The following is a 13,029-nucleotide window of genomic DNA, read 5'->3' as shown; positions in this document are numbered from 1 at the left end:
ATACCCTGTTCATACTTGTTTTTAACAAGATCTCTGTTCTGAATATTGATCTGTTAGGACATGTTAGTATTAGAAATAGAAATGTATCATCATACAATAGTTTTCTGGTGGCTTTTACAAAGTGATCAGGAATTCTTACTGGTCAAGACAGTCTAGTTTTCTGCATATGGAAGGCTTTACCTTTGCTTCTCAGTACAGTTGTTAATTAGAGAAATGGTTTGTATGTGAACTTCTGTACTTTCGTTTAGGGAAATTGCATTTGATAGATGTGATAGAACTGAATTGATGAACTACACCTGCGAAAAAACTTGATACAGTGTTTGAGATTTCCCAGTTTGTTCAGGTTTATAGCATCCTTTATTGGGCCTGACTTTGGAATATTGGCTAGTAATAGTGTAATTTTGGAAAAATTATTGCTTCATGTCATTTGATGTTTTACCAATAATTTGAAAGTCTGAATCTGTTGTGTTATCTTGATATGTTAAGAAACAAAGAGAATGAAGTCTTGCAAGAAGAAACATAATTGGATTTTAATGTCCTAATTTGAAACTTTAATGGGAAGACTAGGCATTGAAGAAGATAACTGGTTCATTTGTCATAGGTTCTGTCTATAGTTGACAACTTATCAGCAATGGTAGCTGTACTCTGGACTATTGACTTCGGTAAATATTAGGTCAAGTTATATGTAATACATGTTGTATTAGGGAATGAGATTTTTCTTACTTGGTTTGTAAATCTAATACCACCCATTGTCTTTTCACAAATAGGTTGTTACTTGCAGAAGCACCACTGAGGTCTGAAGCCTGGAACTTGCTTTCAAGAGTTGTTGAAACAAAGGACTTCTTTCTAATTCGGACATGGCTAATCGAGGAGCAACAAGACCCAATGGGCCAAATGCTGGAAATAAAATTTGCCAATTCAAACTAGTACTTTTAGGAGAGTCTGCAGTTGGCAAATCAAGTTTGGTGCTTCGTTTTGTAAAAGGACAGTTTCACGAGTTTCAAGAAAGTACAATTGGAGGTGAGAAAATTATCTTGTTCATTTGTTTCACATTGGGATTATATATTGTCCTTGGCAACGTTTAGTGTAGTGGCACTTCTGGAGTGGGTCATAGACAGCTGGGATCAAATCTGAGCTCTTTGTCTGTAATTGAGAACTGTAACTTCCAAAGCAGAACATAGTTGGCATAAGGCTGTAGCAAACATCCATGTCAAGCAGAGGAAGCAAATGTATTCTTGAACTGCATAGTTTTGCACCCTGGGCTGGATGTTACATTTTGTGAGTGGAAGTGTGGCTGTTTGTGCTGTATGCTTAATGCATTAAATAACTGCTTAATAAGAATTAAGTGTTTCTATGAAAAAAATTGCTGTATCTTCCGGAAAGCTTCTGTTTGTCATTTACACATCCTGGCTTTGCTTTTGATTTGGGAGAAAGTGCTACAGTTCTGGATATACCTTTCTTTGTTAGTAATCACAGAATTTCATGTGCTGTTTTTACATTTTGTGACTTCAAACAAAACAGGTGCTGCCTACCAGATTTTTTTTGAAAATCTGTTTTAACTGTGAACAGATTTCATCCCACTCTTCCCCTTGGCAGATTTCTTATGTTATATTGTATTTTGAAGTTGTTTGTGCTTTGAGCTGTACTCCTCCCTGGATAAATTTAAACTTATCCTAAAACTACTTAATGGCATACAGATTTTAAAAGTAAGGATTTTATGGATTGATAAATGTTCTGCAGTAGTCCCTGTTGCTGATTCCATGAGTCAGTCTGTTCCATTGTAACATTTGTGTGAAGCCCTTTCAGTGGTCCCGTATGTGTCTCCACACATGAACAGTTGTTGAAATGTAAAAATGCTATAAAGCTTTCAGAAATAAATACACACTGAATTTCATTGCATCAGTCTTTTACCCTGGTTCTAAGCTGTTACATGTATTTGTTTTGTGTTCCTGTCAGCATAAGTGGAGAACCACGTTATTTTCTCCTTTAGCAGCCTTACACACAGTGTTCATTTTGTAGTTGCATTAGGACAGGTGTCGGTGTGAAAGGTTTCTGTATTCTCTCATTCAACTCTGTGGTAACATGGAGAGCATTCTCAAAGATCTATAGTGAATTAGCTTTCCAATATCAACAGGGATTTGAGTTTTTAAAAAAATCAGTTAAAATTAAGTGAAATTAATTTTTCCATTTCATTGATCTCTAATTCGTTTATAACCTCCCTTGAGATTTTCTTGTTTTAGTGTTTGAGTCCAGCTAGGGGATAATCCAAACAAAAGTTAAACAAGAGCCTAAGTTCAAGTTTAGATATACAGGGTTTAGTGTAATCTGTGTTAACCTGTGCCTCTTGTATATAAAATAGAGAACAAGGAGATGCCATATAATGCGGCTGAGAGATATTAAATGCAGCAATGTTGGGATTCAGAGAGCTTTCTATAGAGAAAGCTGTCTAACTGTGTAGCTTGTAGTTGCCTAAGGCATAATTTTCTTTGTATACAGTGGGGCCTTTTAACAAAGAGAGGCTTATGTGCATTGTGAATCTGAATAAAAACATCTGAAAGGGAGTGCAGTTAAAGGCAGACATGTTGAGGGGTGGTGGTGTGTTTTTGCCACTTCAGACTGGTGTAGCAATGCCTGTTCAGTTGCTTAAGACAAAAGTATGGCTGTTAAGGATTATAGGCTTTCAGATAATTAACACAGCTGATTAATTGTCAATTTACTAAGGCCTTGCAATATAGAAGAAAGTTACCTTGTTTGCAGAAATTAACTGGTGTTTTGAGGTGATTTAAATGTTCCTTTCAACAAAACCAAGAGGGTGTCATAGAATAAACCCCTTGTTTTAATTCTCTGCCCAAGTACATACTTTGATTTATGGAGTGTAGGTACATTTTTCTGTTGAAGACAGTATTGTCTATAAGAATTTCAAAATCCACTTGCTTAACATTTTTGTCTCTGCCTTTGGGAAATATAATATCAAGCTGGTTCTGAGGAGGAAGCCCTTAGTGCAGGATGTATGGGGATTTTTATATTTTGGTTCTGGGCTGCTTAGGGAACTGCCAAGAGGAGCCTGTTTAACCAGTGCTTGGATATTTAGCATTTAGAGAGATTTATGATGATTTAGCATTGGAACATCAAAGCCTTTACCTTCTCCAGCCTGCCTGCTCATCTGTGATGGATGCTAATACCCCTGAAGCAGGAGCACCTGACCACTTAAGGAGTCAGCTTCTTGTCATGGTTTAACCCCAGCCAGCGACTAAGTACCATGCAGCTGCTCACTCGCAGCCAAAACCAGGACACTTCTGGATGTTAGTTACAGTGTTCTTTGCAAAGGAAGATTGGCTTTCCTTTGGTGTCTGTAATAAGTTGAGCTGAAGGTTGCAGCAGTTATGGAATGACTCATAGGCTATGGTGTCTTGAGTATGTAGGACAGGGTAACATCCCAGGCAGGTATGCAGGTGTTACATACGGGTCGGTGTCTCTTCAGGCATTTGTTTTGTATTGGCCACAATCTGTCAGTGTGCCTAGTGATGAGAGTCCCCAGTTCAGCCCAGTGGAGGCCTTCCCTTAGAAAAATGGGGGTGAGTACCCACACAATATAGTAACCAATATTACAAAACTGATACATACCTTAATCTGAATGGAAAATCTTTACTAGGAGTAATTGTTCGAAGACTTGGAATAAGTTACTTTTGTAATTGGAAAGCCATTATTCATGCTAATGCATTGAGCTGTAGTGCAAATGGATGCAAGTTTCTCTGAAACTGCAGACTGTCAAAATTATGCTGAAATTAATGCTTGAAATTACTTGCAAAGGCAAAAATATGTCTGCTTTAAGAACAAGAGCTTTTGAGAATTGCCTCTTTCTTTCATACCCATTAGCTAAGGTGAAGTTGTCAGGAGCTGAAAATTAAGGCTTTAAGATAGTATTCAAGTAATGTAAATGCATAGAACTGAAAATATCTGAACTGTTGGATTATAGCATGATGGGATGCTGCTCCTGGTACTCTGTAATACAGTCTGTTGAAGCAAAGATTTAAGAGGAGGCTTATGGTTACTCTTATTCACTATTATAAAAAAAATATTCTTTCCAATTACTGCTTTCTTATGTCTTAAACTCGAGTAAAGTCTGTTTAAATAACTGTGTTGCTTAGAGTAATGGTCAGTTAATGCTTGCATCAAACCTGCCATGTTTTAATAGTAGTCTTGGCTTGAGTTGTTTAAGGACATCATTTTTGCATCTCTGTGAACATAATTTTATATGAATTTAATATATCTGGTTTCAGCACCTCTATCTTTTTTGTAGCTGCTTTTCTAACCCAGACTGTATGTCTGGATGATACAACGGTAAAATTTGAAATTTGGGATACAGCTGGGCAAGAGCGGTACCACAGTTTAGCACCCATGTACTACAGAGGAGCACAAGCAGCTATAGTGGTATACGACATTACAAATGAGGTAAGTACTATATTAGGGAGGCACAAGGGGGATTTGAAAGTTAGCAGTCTTGCATTGATTTTTTTCTATATTTTTCTCACTGCCTTGTGTGAATCAATTCAGCATTTTATAGAATGGTTTAGGTTGGAAGGGACTTTCAAAGGTAATCTAGTCCAACACCCCTGCTGTGGGCAGGGACACATTCTGCTAGACCAAGTTGCTCGTTTGATATTGCAGTGTGTAATGTCAGATTGTGTCTGTAAACTTTTCTTGGCCAAAGACCATTTCTGGGGTCTGTTTTTTTGTATTAAGCTAAAAAGGAGAGAAAGAAAGCAAATTTTATTGTACAAGTGTTTCAAACCCATCTTTAAATTAGTTCACTAAGTTTGAACTGTTACTCAGAGCTGTTACTTGTGTCTTATACTACGTTGTGGGTGGCAGTTTTATTTCTGATAGTGAAAGATACTGTTTTAATACTATATTATTGCAGATTAGAAATAAGGATTGGAAAGGTGTGGTACAAGCCATTGAGACCAAAACATAGGGTTATTTGCTTTCTTTTTATTTGAACTTAGATCAAATAAGCTTCACTTGTTTTTTATAAAATGAGACTTAAAAACCAAAACTATCAAAAAAACCCCAGAAATCGTGTACCATAATGAGCAGTGCTCAGTAATTAGAAAGTAATTTTGAGAACTTTTCAGTATAGCTGTTCATACACTCCATTTTTCTAGAGAAATTGAAATTCCCATTTTCTGTCTTAACCACTTCTTTCCTTACTCTGTCTGCATAGAGATCTTCCTATCTTACCTTTTCAGAATTATCCCAGCTAAGCACAGTTGAGAACTAAGGTAGGAATGTTTAATTTTAGAAGCTCAGTTGGCAAGGCGGAGTGTGTCTTTGGACTAAGGTAGCAGCCTTGCATTGGCCTTTTGTGCTTGAAGTGTAGATAACAGAGATTGGGATAATAGGTGAGTACAAAAGGATGATAAAACTCAGTTGCATCATTTTGCAATCATTAACAGGAATCCTTTGCCAGAGCGAAAAACTGGGTCAAAGAACTTCAGCGACAAGCAAGTCCTAACATTGTAATAGCTTTAGCAGGAAACAAAGCTGATCTAGCTAACAAAAGAGCTGTGGATTTCCAGGTATGTATATAACTTCCGTTTATAGAAATAGTATTTTGTTTGAATAGATAGTGGATCTTATATGCATAGCCTAACTAGTTGTTACAGAGGTCATACGGTTAAATATAAATGTCAACTGAGATTCAGTTAGAGATGCTACCCAAAAACCTATTTCTGTACAAGTGATATGCAGCAGTAGGTTTTTTTTGAATAATTAAATTTGACTTTATGGAATAACTAATTTATTTGCGTATCTTTAAGGCTAGTTCTGTCTTCTGACTGAAATTACTGGTAACTGTAGGGTTTCAGTGGATGAGATAGCAGTAACTTGGTACAAACCATTCTGTCTGACTTGTCAGCCAGAGAATTTTGATTACTGTATGATACAAAGTTGGTTGATGGTTAACTTGCTTAGGCTGTACTGTTGAAGCAGTGTTCAAATTTTAATTGTGCTTTTCATGGCATTCTTTTGGTTTAGTCATTATATCTCTGCTATCACTGCTATATTTTATTTCTGGAAAGTTTAACCAAGTCATCAGAAAATAGCTACCAAAGTGACTAAAACTTACTGCAGGTAGTTCTGGTCTGTTCATGGTTGACTGAATTTGGATTAAGATAGTATTTATTAGTCATTAATTCTCCTGTAAATTTTTTAATCTGTGTTTGGTGTCACTGTGTGAGATGCTGCTGTGTATAGTAATGAACCCTTTTGTTACTATGAACTGTAGCAATGGTTTAGGTGTAAATTCAACAACTCAGTTTTGTAATTTTATATTTCCATGGCAGTTGTAACGTGAAACTGTGTTTTGTGAAAAATTGTGGTATTTAATGCAAATTTCATGTGTGATTGCAGTGAAAAATGCAACCAAATGTAGCTGCTAACGTGAAACTGTGTTTTGTGAAAAATCGTGGTATTTAACGCAAATTTCATGTGTGATTGCAGTAAAAAATGCAACCAAATGTAACTGTCTAAGTAGGCCTACCTTTACTGTTTTTTGAACAATTACAATGTTAATATTTTTCAAATGTTAGAGGTTTTGCTAATGTGGATTAATGGGCTCCTTGCAGGCTTGCCAATTCTTGGTCATTGCAAATCACATTTGAGATTTCTAGGTATTTGCTAGTGTGTTATTTCAGATATAATTACATAGGTCTTAGCAGGTGTCACTTAAAGAATTCTGTGGATTATTTTTTTCATCATAGGTATTCTGTAGTTTGGCATTTTTGCAGACTTCTTCCTTCAGTAACTGCAGAGGCAGTTACATAATCAGAAGCTGGGGATTCTCAGCTGAATTGGCGAATAGGAAGTGGTAAAAATAGTAAACTTAATACAAGCAGTGTGTCAGATCAAAATTCATACTGAAAGGGAGATAACATGGAAAAATATTTAATACTGCTTATTTGTTATAATTGTGAATTTTTGTCAGGAGAATGAAACTGTTCCAGTCCACCTGACTCAGTGCTTGAAAGATTCAAGATAGTTCACAAACTGTCACTGTTAGCCTTCTTTCCAGGGTAATCACAGACTTGCTGACATTTGATGGCACTTTCTGGAGCTTTTTGATTCTTGCTCTCACAGCTAGTGTTCTGGATTGGGGTTGTTTTTCATAACTATTTTCATCTATTATTTAGTTTTGCCTGAATTTTTTCTATCAGGATATTTTTAAGAGTAGTAAGGGTTTTTTAAGATTGCGTTTCTAATTGTTTAGCCTCTTGACGGAATTGTAACTTGTCCATAGCTGATGAATAACGTATTGTCACATGAGTGTTTCAACAAACTGTCTTGCTTTCACAGTGGTGTAGAAATTGTTCCTTAGTAGCAATAAAAGTACAATGTGTAATGCTTATGTGATTTTTAATTTTTTTTAAATGAAGTAATGTATTCTTATTTTAATTTGCAGGAAGCACAGGCTTATGCAGATGACAACAGCTTATTGTTCATGGAGACGTCTGCCAAAACGTCTATGAATGTAAATGAAATATTCATGGCAATTGGTGAGTTTATGAACAAACTGAGGACTTAAGGGGGAGTGTGGTCATCAGACTCAGACCGTCACAATCTTCCTAATCCAAGATCTTTGATTTTCACCTCAATTATTTCTGGCCCTGAAATTTCCTTAGGCCCTTTTATCTGTTTCATTTTGTTTGGATTTTAAATGCAGCTCTCTGAAATCCAGAAGTTGTTTATGAACTTTTGAAAGTGGAGGAAAAAGAAAGAATGAGTTTTCAAGCTGGTCACTAATGCATTTAGTAATAGCCTTAATCACAGTAGGTGCTCTGCTACTGCGTAAGAGTAATGTATAGCATCAAATAACCTCATTAAATCTGTTTTGCATGTTGTACCACAGTGACCTCTCTAACCCTCTTCTTTTTGTGAAAAAACAACGTTGCTATTAAAATTAAATGTTTATAAAGAGCCCTTATCTCCTGCTTTCCAAGTCAGGAAAGGAGGGCTTCAGACTTCCAGCAGATGCAAATTAAATAATCACTATAGCAACACTTTATAACAAGTACTTGCTTCATATTAAGTATAAATACTTGGGGAGAGGGGATGGACACGAACACATAACTGTATGAGTGAAAAGTATATTTTTCTCATAAATATTTGAGATACTCTGCATTTAATGATACAGAAATGCTCAATTACACTGTTCTGGTGAAATTTCAGAATTGATCTGTTTAACAGTGCAGTTTGCATCTTGTTTAAAAACACAAACTTCCAAAATCTGCCCAGTTTGCATCTTGTTTAAAAACACAAAGAAACTTCCAAAATCTGCCTTTTTTTTTTTTCTTTTTTTGGGTTTTTTTGGGTTTTTTTGGTTTTTTTTTTTTTGTTGTTTTTTGTAGTTTGTTATATCAACAATAATTCTGGCCTCTCCATATTTTAGCAAAGCATACAAACTAAATTTGAGGAAAGCAATGCCAAATTAGTACACAGGTATTTTGTCTGTGGTGTTGGTTAACTGTGTGAGTATTCTTTGACATTGATGAGTGAAATTCAGCTTTGTCAGTGCATCTGAACAAGATCTGTGTGGCAGTGGACTCTCAAAGGAAATATCGATGAGGCTATAAGTATTCCATGGAATTTGGAATGGCCTTTTGCACAATGTGGATGCAGTTCTCAGGACCATGTGTAAATATGATCTTCAAAACTGGGAGAAAATGAAAAATGTGAACAGGGCCAGAACTGTGGGACGACAGCTACAGCTGCTTGTAAATTGACTGCTTTAGAGCTCATTCAGAACTTCCAATTTAAAAAATTAGTTCTAGAATTCAAAATGACAGTGCTCTGAAAGCATTTTTCTACTGGCGCATTGTCCCTTTGTACTGTCTCAGCAGCTTAAGTTTGGGTTTTATCACAGAATTGAACAGCTCAAGTTGGAAGGGACCTCAGAAAATCCCTCTGGCCCACCCTTTTGTGGGATGGGGAGCCTAGATGAGATTACCTAGCACTAAGTGAGATTATCTAGCACAACATGTTGGTGTGTGCTCTGCTTGTTCTCTGGCTGCTTTTTATTCCTTCTAGGAAAAGCTGTTCTTTGAAAAACTGACTGAATGGAGTGAAAGCATGCAGCCAAACTGTAGAGTAGAGATGGTTCTTGGGTCCTGATAAGTCCGTGTGCAAGACATGCCCATGGAATTTTCTGATGGAGACAAATCAAGGAGGAGCCACTGCTCAGAAGGGTGACATTTGTCACCCTTATTTTTCATGTCAGGACTGAGGAGGTACCTTGGAGCTACAAGGGCAGCAAAGAAATTATCTCAGTCAGTTGATTCATAAGACCTGGAGAGAGGAGACAGCTTGGAAGAAAGAAGAGAGGCTTCATCTAGTGCTGAAGGCTGTTTTAGATGTTGTATACAAATAGTTATTCTGTCTGGATATCTGGGAAGTATTTTGACCCGTTTCTGTCTGTGTTTTTTGCCTTCTCAGTGCTTCTGTACCTTTTTGCACTAACATCCTGATCTTAAAGCCTGTTCTGTGGGTGGATTCCCACAAGAGCTGTCATTTACTGGCATAGCACACCTGTGCAGATATATTCTACTGCTCAAGTTACTAATGCATTTCACTCTTGAAAATCATAGATAAGGTAGTTAATCATTAAGAAGTTAAGTGTCTTAACTTTATTACCAATGCACCAAATCAAATCAGGTTTTATCATGAGTATACTGATATGCTTATGCAGTAATGATGTGTTGACTTTTGCATACTCAGGTGATTTAATGTTGGAACAAGCTCAGTTTTAACTCTTATTTCCTGTTCATCTCACAGCAAAAAAACTGCCCAAGAATGAACCACAGAATGCAGGAGCCAGCTCTGTCAGAGGAAGAGGAGTAGACCTTACTGAACCTACACAACCACCCAAGAGTCAATGTTGTAGTAACTAAAAGATCAATTGCTTTAAACTGTTCTGAATATTCTTCTGCTTCCTAACTGTTAATAACCATGGAATTGGAGTGCTTAACCTGGTCCAGTACAGCTTCCAAACAGCGAAGAGACTTACGATAATAGTCAAGTTCATGATACAGAGTTTTCTTTTGACCTAAAATTTTAACATGCATGTATCCACCACTGGCTGTAATGTTTCAGCAGTAGAGGAGAGATGGAAGCGGAATAAACTTCCTTCAGCTGAAAGGTCACTTACTATTAGGGGTGTAGAAGAAGTATTTTCTGTGGACCTGATTGGCCAGTTCCTGTAGCCTCAATACTGATCACTGTTATAATAAATAGAATTGGGTCTTTCCATAATTTTCAATTGTGCTTTAAAACCGTTTTAGAAACAGGGTCTAAAAATTACTTAAACTTACTTGCAGTATTGATGCAACCAGTTGTTTCTGCAGGTATCCACTGTTTAGTTATACATTCCATAGTTTAATAATTTAATTCCAAATAATATGTGCATTAACAATTTTAAAAACCCTATGCTTGCCAGAAAGTGGAGTTTTAGTTGGTACACTGTATGTAAATGGTATCAACCCAGTTAGTGATCTTAATGAATTAGTGATGAGTCAAGTTTAACTTCATTTCTACTCTGTTCAGAGGGTACAGACCAGTAAATTCAAGTCTGTGACTTAGGATATGGGGTTTTTGGTTTGTTTTTTTTTGGGTCCTCTACAAACTGTAAGAGCTCTTCAAGTAAAACCACAACAAACTCAGTGTCTGTGACTTCTTTCTTGTTTCTGATCATTGCTGGCCGTTACAGTTTGGTTTTCCCCTAAGGAAACAAAATAGTGCACTAACAATTATGTACATCCAACTTGATTTTAAATTTGGATATTAATGTACTGTAAATAGGTACTCTGCATTGTAGTCTACATTTGTTTAATACTTTCTGTAATATTTAAGAGTTGCTTAAAGGTATACAGAATGTACAGTTACTTAAAGCTAACTTTTTTCCTCTCTAATCAAAGGGGGTTCTGAGTTCTTCCTTTATGGCTAGGACAGTAATAAATGATGCTCCTGTATCTGTAACATAAGTACTGCTGTCTGTCAGTAATGAACTTCGCAACTTTGTTTTCCAAAGTACATTTTATTTTGATCAGTCCAGTATATTGCACTAATTCTTTTAGTTATTTTCATTATATGAAATCTACAAAGTGTGTCAGAAGAGATGAATTAGTCTATTTAAATGTTGAACTGCTAGAAACTTACTTGTGCAGATTTTAAATTTGCGGTAATCTGGGTTTAGCAAGGAAAATGACAGTTCACCAGTGTTTAGTTTTATATTGAGGTGCTCAGGTTTGAATAAAGTGGTTTAAAAATTTTTTTTGATTACTGTTTCTTATTGAGAGTTTCAGAAGGTTTTACTGCATTTGCACAGTTTCAGACAAGATGTCTGATTTACTGTATGGGTCAGCACTTAAGGTGATTACAAGTAAATTCACAACACAGCTAAATATAAGCTTGTCCTATATATACTGTGGCACTCCAGTTATCCTAGGATAAATTTTTCAATGTTGAGGTAATTTGGTGTCTTACTACATCCATTTAGAAGTACAGTCAAAGTAGTAGTATTATCTCCTGAACCTGCAGCTAATGCAGTCTTTACCAGTTGTTCTCTAACAGAGCTTGTCATGTTGTGGTAATGTGTCAGAGCTGACTACTTCTCTTCCTGCAGCTTGTGATTTGCAAGTGAATGGGTGGATTTTTGTCTTCAAGCTACACTTCAAGCTTCAAGTGATATAGAACTGGTGATACAGTCTTTAGCAGTTCTTGACCAGCATCACTTGCAATTTGTCACAAAATACATTGGAGTCCATTTTGTCTGCCAGCTGTGGACTTGAGTCATAATTAGATGGCATATTTCTATATGTTTGGGGGCTATTTCATGTCTTTAGACCTTATTGCCTGTACATTCTTTTGTAGCGGTCTATAGCTGTGACTTGGACCTGTTGCACAGAAAATGTCAGTTTCTTCTTGCTCTGAAGTCTGTCACTGTGGACGAAAACTCGCATAAATTTTTCTGTCCTCAAACTATTAAGTTTTTCAGAGCCACCTTATGTGCTAGAATTAGAGTGGTTTATCTCTCTGTTCTTTGAATTTACTTCATTGTTACTGGAAAGAGGCAGTTCTGGCTTAGCTTGATTTTTGTGGTCATCAGTTTGCTTAGGAATTCCATCTTTATGTATAGTTCCTCTGAGAACAGTTTCACATTGTTTCAGGTTGCCTTTTGAGTAAGTGTAAGTACAATATCTCCATCTTGCAGATCATTAATAGCATTTGAGTCACTGAAGTTGTCTTTGATGGAGGAACAGTAGAACACTTCATGTCTTTCATGTCTTGTTGAACACCATTCATGCATTCTCAAAGAATGACTGAATGTTGCTAGAGCTGATGCAAGTACTTCATTGTAATCCAAAACCTCCCAAAGCCCACTAGAAACCAAAGTAAGAAACTGGCAAGTATTACTGATAGGGACAGATACAGTGTGAGGTACAGGTACTACAGATCTTCCCTTTACTGGATCTCTGATGTCCAAGAGCCCTTGTATTTCTTGGATACCCCTCTACTAGTCCACCTGGTTTACTAGTGCTGATGTTGTCACCATTCTGGAGTGTGTGTTTTCTCTCACTTAGAATTGCTATGCTCTTTTGAGAGGCAGTGACTTTCCATTTTTAACTAAAACTGCACACACATTATCTAAAATTGAAAGAATATTTTTAATTATAGCATACTGATTTTTTTTAAGATACTGCTGTTACAGTAACAGTCTTATGCTAAGGACTGGGGAAAAAAACTGAGATCATAGTTGAATAATCTACTGCCACAGGCAACAATATGTCCATCAGTGAATCTGGTTCTGTTTTACAGCAGAGTTTTTCTGAGCTTTTTTCCCTTCTGTTTTTAGGACTGTTCTGGAATCTTATTCTCCTGACTTCAGACAAACTCTTATGCGGAGTCTTAAGTGAAATTTCATTCATCTTACAGTACAGTCTGATAGAAAAATTGCACCATGACTGTTTTTTAAGCAAG

At 36.5% G+C, this 13,029-nt stretch overlaps 2 protein-coding genes across 3 annotated transcripts in view; one reads left to right on the top strand and one right to left on the bottom strand.

Moving 5' to 3' along the window:
- The first annotated feature begins 765 nt into the window (after nt 1-765).
- RAB5A (RAB5A, member RAS oncogene family) lies at nt 766-11,453 on the top strand. 2 transcript variants are annotated; one of them, XM_009081965.1, is made up of 5 exons: nt 766-1,020; nt 4,301-4,452; nt 5,457-5,579; nt 7,460-7,553; nt 9,829-11,453. In XM_009081965.1, the coding sequence occupies exons 1-5, from the start codon at nt 858-860 to the stop codon at nt 9,942-9,944; spliced, it is 648 nt and encodes a 215-aa protein (XP_009080213.1). In that variant the 5' UTR covers nt 766-857; the 3' UTR covers nt 9,945-11,453. The 2 variants fall into 2 exon arrangements, with proteins under 2 accessions (XP_009080213.1, XP_009080221.1); XM_009081973.1 differs by having other exon boundaries at nt 858-1,018; nt 4,341-4,452.
- Nucleotides 11,454-11,488: 35 nt separating this feature from the next.
- PP2D1 (protein phosphatase 2C-like domain containing 1) overlaps nt 11,489-13,029 on the bottom strand; it is a gene marked incomplete at its 5' end in the record, with an annotated part of 4,783 nt that continues 3,242 nt past the window's right edge. The window contains 9 exon segments of the mRNA XM_009081983.1: nt 11,489-11,642; nt 11,644-11,727; nt 11,788-11,862; nt 11,897-12,029; nt 12,032-12,192; nt 12,261-12,524; nt 12,526-12,627; nt 12,629-12,658; nt 12,660-12,696. Of these exon segments, the coding sequence (XP_009080231.1) occupies nt 11,489-11,642; nt 11,644-11,727; nt 11,788-11,862; nt 11,897-12,029; nt 12,032-12,192; nt 12,261-12,524; nt 12,526-12,627; nt 12,629-12,658; nt 12,660-12,696 (1,040 nt within the window).

This window comes from Acanthisitta chloris, unplaced genomic scaffold (assembly GCF_000695815.1).
Source record: "Acanthisitta chloris isolate BGI_N310 unplaced genomic scaffold, ASM69581v1 scaffold24030, whole genome shotgun sequence".
In the NCBI taxonomy this organism is placed as follows: domain Eukaryota; kingdom Metazoa; phylum Chordata; class Aves; order Passeriformes; family Acanthisittidae; genus Acanthisitta; species Acanthisitta chloris.
The sequence above is the reverse complement of the archived record's forward strand: the minus strand, read 5'-3'. Positions and strand labels throughout refer to the sequence as shown.